The 4,197-nt window shown below is 40.0% G+C and overlaps 2 protein-coding genes across 2 annotated transcripts in view; both read right to left on the bottom strand.

The window, feature by feature from the left end:
• Window positions 1-4,197, bottom strand: part of LOC107732141 (galectin-3-binding protein A-like) — a 19,706-nt gene that overhangs the window by 11,406 nt on the left and 4,103 nt on the right. The window lies entirely within an intron of this gene.
• On the bottom strand, window positions 400-1,741 carry LOC107732156 (soluble calcium-activated nucleotidase 1-like). Its single transcript, XM_016543427.1, has 2 exons — window positions 1,574-1,741; window positions 400-1,018 (listed from the first exon to the last, which is right to left on the bottom strand). The coding sequence occupies exons 1-2, from the start codon at window positions 1,641-1,643 to the stop codon at window positions 672-674; spliced, it is 417 nt and encodes a 138-aa protein (XP_016398913.1). The 5' UTR covers window positions 1,644-1,741; the 3' UTR covers window positions 400-671.

Genomic DNA, 4,197 nt, shown 5'->3' with positions numbered 1-4,197 from the left:
AAAATCCCTAAAACCATACAAACAGATTGATTCAAACAACTGGATAAAATAAAATGAGGTTCACCAAACTCTTTCTTAAAAACCTTCAATCTGTTGTTTTCAGAAAAAAAAGCAACAACAAATAAATAGCTCTGGTGCAAGTAAAGTTGATTTTGTGACAGTTCAGTTTTTGTGACAGTTCAGAGTTCTTTTTAAAAGTAGCTGATCTGCTAAAAACACTGATCAAGAAAGTAAAAAACCACATGGCAACTGCAATAATGTGTGCAGAGTAAACTACTTTATGCATGTACTATAGTCTATCACTTCATTTCATTCATTCTTTACATTCATTACACTGTTAGTACAGTACAGGCGTGAAACCACTAATGGTCATTGTTGAAATTGGCTATATATATATTTTTTTTTTGATGAAGGCTCTGATAAGTCTCTCAAAATAAAGGTTTAACATGTACTAGTTTCTTTACTCTCTAGAACCACAGCCACATTTTAGGCAATGGCTGCCAATAGCCAGTTGGCATTATTTGAACATCATTCAACTATTTCAACATAAAGACACCTCAATGTCCACATCTAGATGTACATCATCTAGAAGAAGGTATTTACTAGTCCTTGGCATGTATTTACCTTCATACAATCCCTTTGACACTAAATTAATTCAAGTCCCTCATACTTCACGTCGCCAATCTTAGTTTCAGGAAGCAGGATTCGGCCGTCCAGGGTGAACGCCACAATGTAAGTGACAATTTTTTTCCTGCATCCTCCTCAGACTTTAGAGCAACAATAATCTGATCATCTGTGTCGGGGACAAACTTAAAGGATGAAAAGCCATGCATAGGGTTCAGGGGCCCAACGTTTCTCACTTTAATGTCCTGGAAGTCTGGCGAGCAGCTGAGCATTAGATTGGTGCCCCGCCGCTCATCTGCTGTCTCATCATATCGCTCGCTGCTAGCACGTCGTGGCAGGAAGAACCAGCGTTGTAATGTGTCGCTCCAAGCTGCAGACTCGTGTATGAGGTACCCTGAGATGACAATAGAAAGGAAATGAACAGGGACTGGAAATAAAGCATTAATTCTTAGCTACTGAATACTAGTGAATCTCACAAGACTTTTAAGAATGTGTCATGGAAGTCATATTTTACCCCAAAGTTAGAAAACAAAATAAAAATGCTATGACGAAAATTAAGTCTGTTTATTATGAAAACATTCTAACTTTCAGAATTCAATGAGATATTCCAAGTGTAGTCCAGTGTAAAATGGGATGTTTGAAAAAACACACAACATGATTGCTGAAATACTATTAGGGAAAATTATATTCTGTTCATTATATGGTAAACTCGACCATCAGACCAGCATTTATTAGTAATATTTTACAAGATTTATCCTGCTTACTGTCAATGGTGTGTACTTTAAATGGCTTATGTGCTCAACTGCACACTAGACGGAGTGGAACTTGGGTGTTAAGACTACAAGAGCTCTTGACAAAAGTTATTGTTATATCAATGCCACTTTTAAAATACAAAATTCACCACTCAATACAAATGCACACTGCATGTAAGTGAAAGGCTGCTGCTTACCAGGTGGGCTGATGCCTGCAGCGCTGCGGAGAGCGTTATACTTAGGAACCCAGTTCTGGTGCTTGTACATCTCCGTGGAATCCCACCACTTTTACCCACTCAGGATTGTCATTCAGCACTTCTCCGTTGGTGGTGGTCCACTCCTTCCCCAAACCCCCAACATATAGGTGCTCATCCTTTACTGCAAGCCACTCGGCCTTAAACCCTAGAGAACGTCAGAAAAAACCCCACAACTGAAATCAAATATCATGTTTGAGTTGATTGCTTTGTATTTCATCATTATACATTTATTTTAATAGTTTCTGACTGTTACCGTGTAGTCAGCCCATGATGAAATGCTAAATTAAATTATTTCAAATGTAAAATGAAGTCCTTAAAACTTAAAGTCCTTAAAATGTGTGTTTGGGGGCTGAATATTAAAGCTACACTACACTCTCACAAAAATTGTTCAGCTGGGAATGTATCCTCAAAGTGACACCTTTGTACCTTCTTTACCCCTAAAAAAGGGTGCATAGTACCATAAGAGTACAAACTACCTTAAGGATACACATTACTACTCTAAGCTACTAATATGCACCCTTTAGGGATAAAGAAGGTACAAAGGTGTCCCTCTGAGGGAACTGCCCCAGTGACAAGTTTTTGTACACCTAAAGGTACAAAGCGTGCATTTTGTGCACACTGTTGGCCCTCTAGCGGTTGAAGCATAAAACTACAAGTCACTGAGAAGCATTGTTTTGGTAATTACAGCAGTTGTGCTTCGGCTCCATTATTCTGCGAAGATTAATCTAATGGTATGAGGTGCACTGCTATGCTCACGGTTACAGGTGATCGCCATATCAGTGTGAAGGTCTCTCCCAATATGTCTAATAAGCAGGTAGATCATATGCTGCTATTGGTTTGACTTGTTGAAATCAATTTTGTTGCAAAAGTTGGTCATCTTGACATTAGACATAGCGACTACTATTCATATCAGATAATGGAGGATAATATAACTTGGTAAGGCTATTTATAGGCAAATAGACCAACACGATAACTGGTTAAGAGATTGGTATTACTGGCATATTATCCTTTCCTTTCTCTCACAAACTCTTTTTTGGCTTTAAGTTACTTCCACTGCTTATAGAAGTAGCCTGACCTTCATTCCTTTATATACAGATATGACGTTAACACACACAGACAAGAGATGAAAGTATGCAGTTTTCTTGGAAATCTGTCCCAACAACTCAAACTATAAATAATTTTTACAGGTTAATCACAGTGATTTAGGGTAAGGCAAAACACAGTTTGGAAAATGGTTTTATGATGTACTCGCTCAAAATTTAAATTTATGTGATGTAGTTTTACGTATTCAGTTCCCTTATCACTTGACCCTCAAGTCAGCGGAAACACTGATGGAATCTGTGAGAGGTACTGGTACTAGCACCATTTGTGGCCATTGGGGCAGTTGTGGCCTAATGTTTAAAGAGTCGGACTTGTAATCCGAAGGTTACAGTTTTGATTCTCAATACTGGCAGGAAATGTAGGTGGATGGGTGAACAGCGCTCTCTTCCACCCTCAATACCCACGACTGAGGTGTCCTTGAGCAAGGCACCTTATTGCTCCCTGGGCACTGCAGCAAAAATGGCAGCCCACTGCTCCAGGTGTGCACCCGTGGTGTATGCGTTCAATACTGCCCCTAACATGTGTGTGCACTAACTTGGATGGGTTACATTCTGAGGGTTATGGGTTACCATACTTAGCCTACACATCACTTTGAAAACATTTGGGCTTTTTAATTTTGCTGCAAAAACGGTACTTTAGCAACACGGTACCTCAGCGCTGTCAAAGGATGTCCTCGCCAGAGCATACCCACTCCTCTGCATCCAAAGCTGTCAATGACATGGAGTCATCGGTGACAGCTTCCTCCTCCGATCCACTGAAAGCTGCAGAGTAGGGGCACTGATTCTCACATGTGAAACAACACCGCCATGGAAACTGCTCTTAGCAAATGCTCTTTGAGATTGCCGGATGGCCTCAGGGAAAGCACTGATGAGAGGTGTCCTTCCTCTGCCAGGGATCTTCTACGGTGAGTAGCAGGCTTCGAGCTTCTTTCTTCTTCTTTAGAGTCCTGCGAGGAGATAATCTTCACATTTAAAATGTTGAAAACTAGTTGGAAATTAAATGTATAACAGCGACACCTAGCGGCGGATAGATGTTGTGTAGCCTAGTGGGTGACATCTGGGACCATTTTAGTTTCTGCACTTTGCCACAGATATGGAGTGCGACACTCATTCATTTTTCAGTTATCGGACAATCAATACGTTTTTTTTAATGACACTGAATATTTGACTATGCTTGCTTTCATAGAAGAAATTTTGTAATAAAAAAACATCTGAACAAATCTATTCTAGCCTAAATCTATTCCCACAAGCAAGCATTGTAATTTCAGTATGATCCAGTAGATGTCTTACCAGTCTCACAAGACCACTCCTGCATCCTCTTTATGTGAGCAGTCAGTAACACCCCAGCCTTTGAAGCTGCATTCAGACAATGAGCTCTCTGTTTACAGTTCGTTCATGTCATCCAGCCAGATTGGACCAGAACCTAAAAAGTATAATAGAACACGGGTCAAAAATAAGACTGTT

This window comes from Sinocyclocheilus rhinocerous, unplaced genomic scaffold (assembly GCF_001515625.1).
Source record: "Sinocyclocheilus rhinocerous isolate Xijiao unplaced genomic scaffold, SAMN03320098_v1.1 scaffold1450, whole genome shotgun sequence".
NCBI lineage: Eukaryota > Metazoa > Chordata > Actinopteri > Cypriniformes > Cyprinidae > Sinocyclocheilus > Sinocyclocheilus rhinocerous.
Note: the sequence above shows the minus strand (reverse complement) of the source record. Positions and strands in the feature narration are given on the sequence as shown.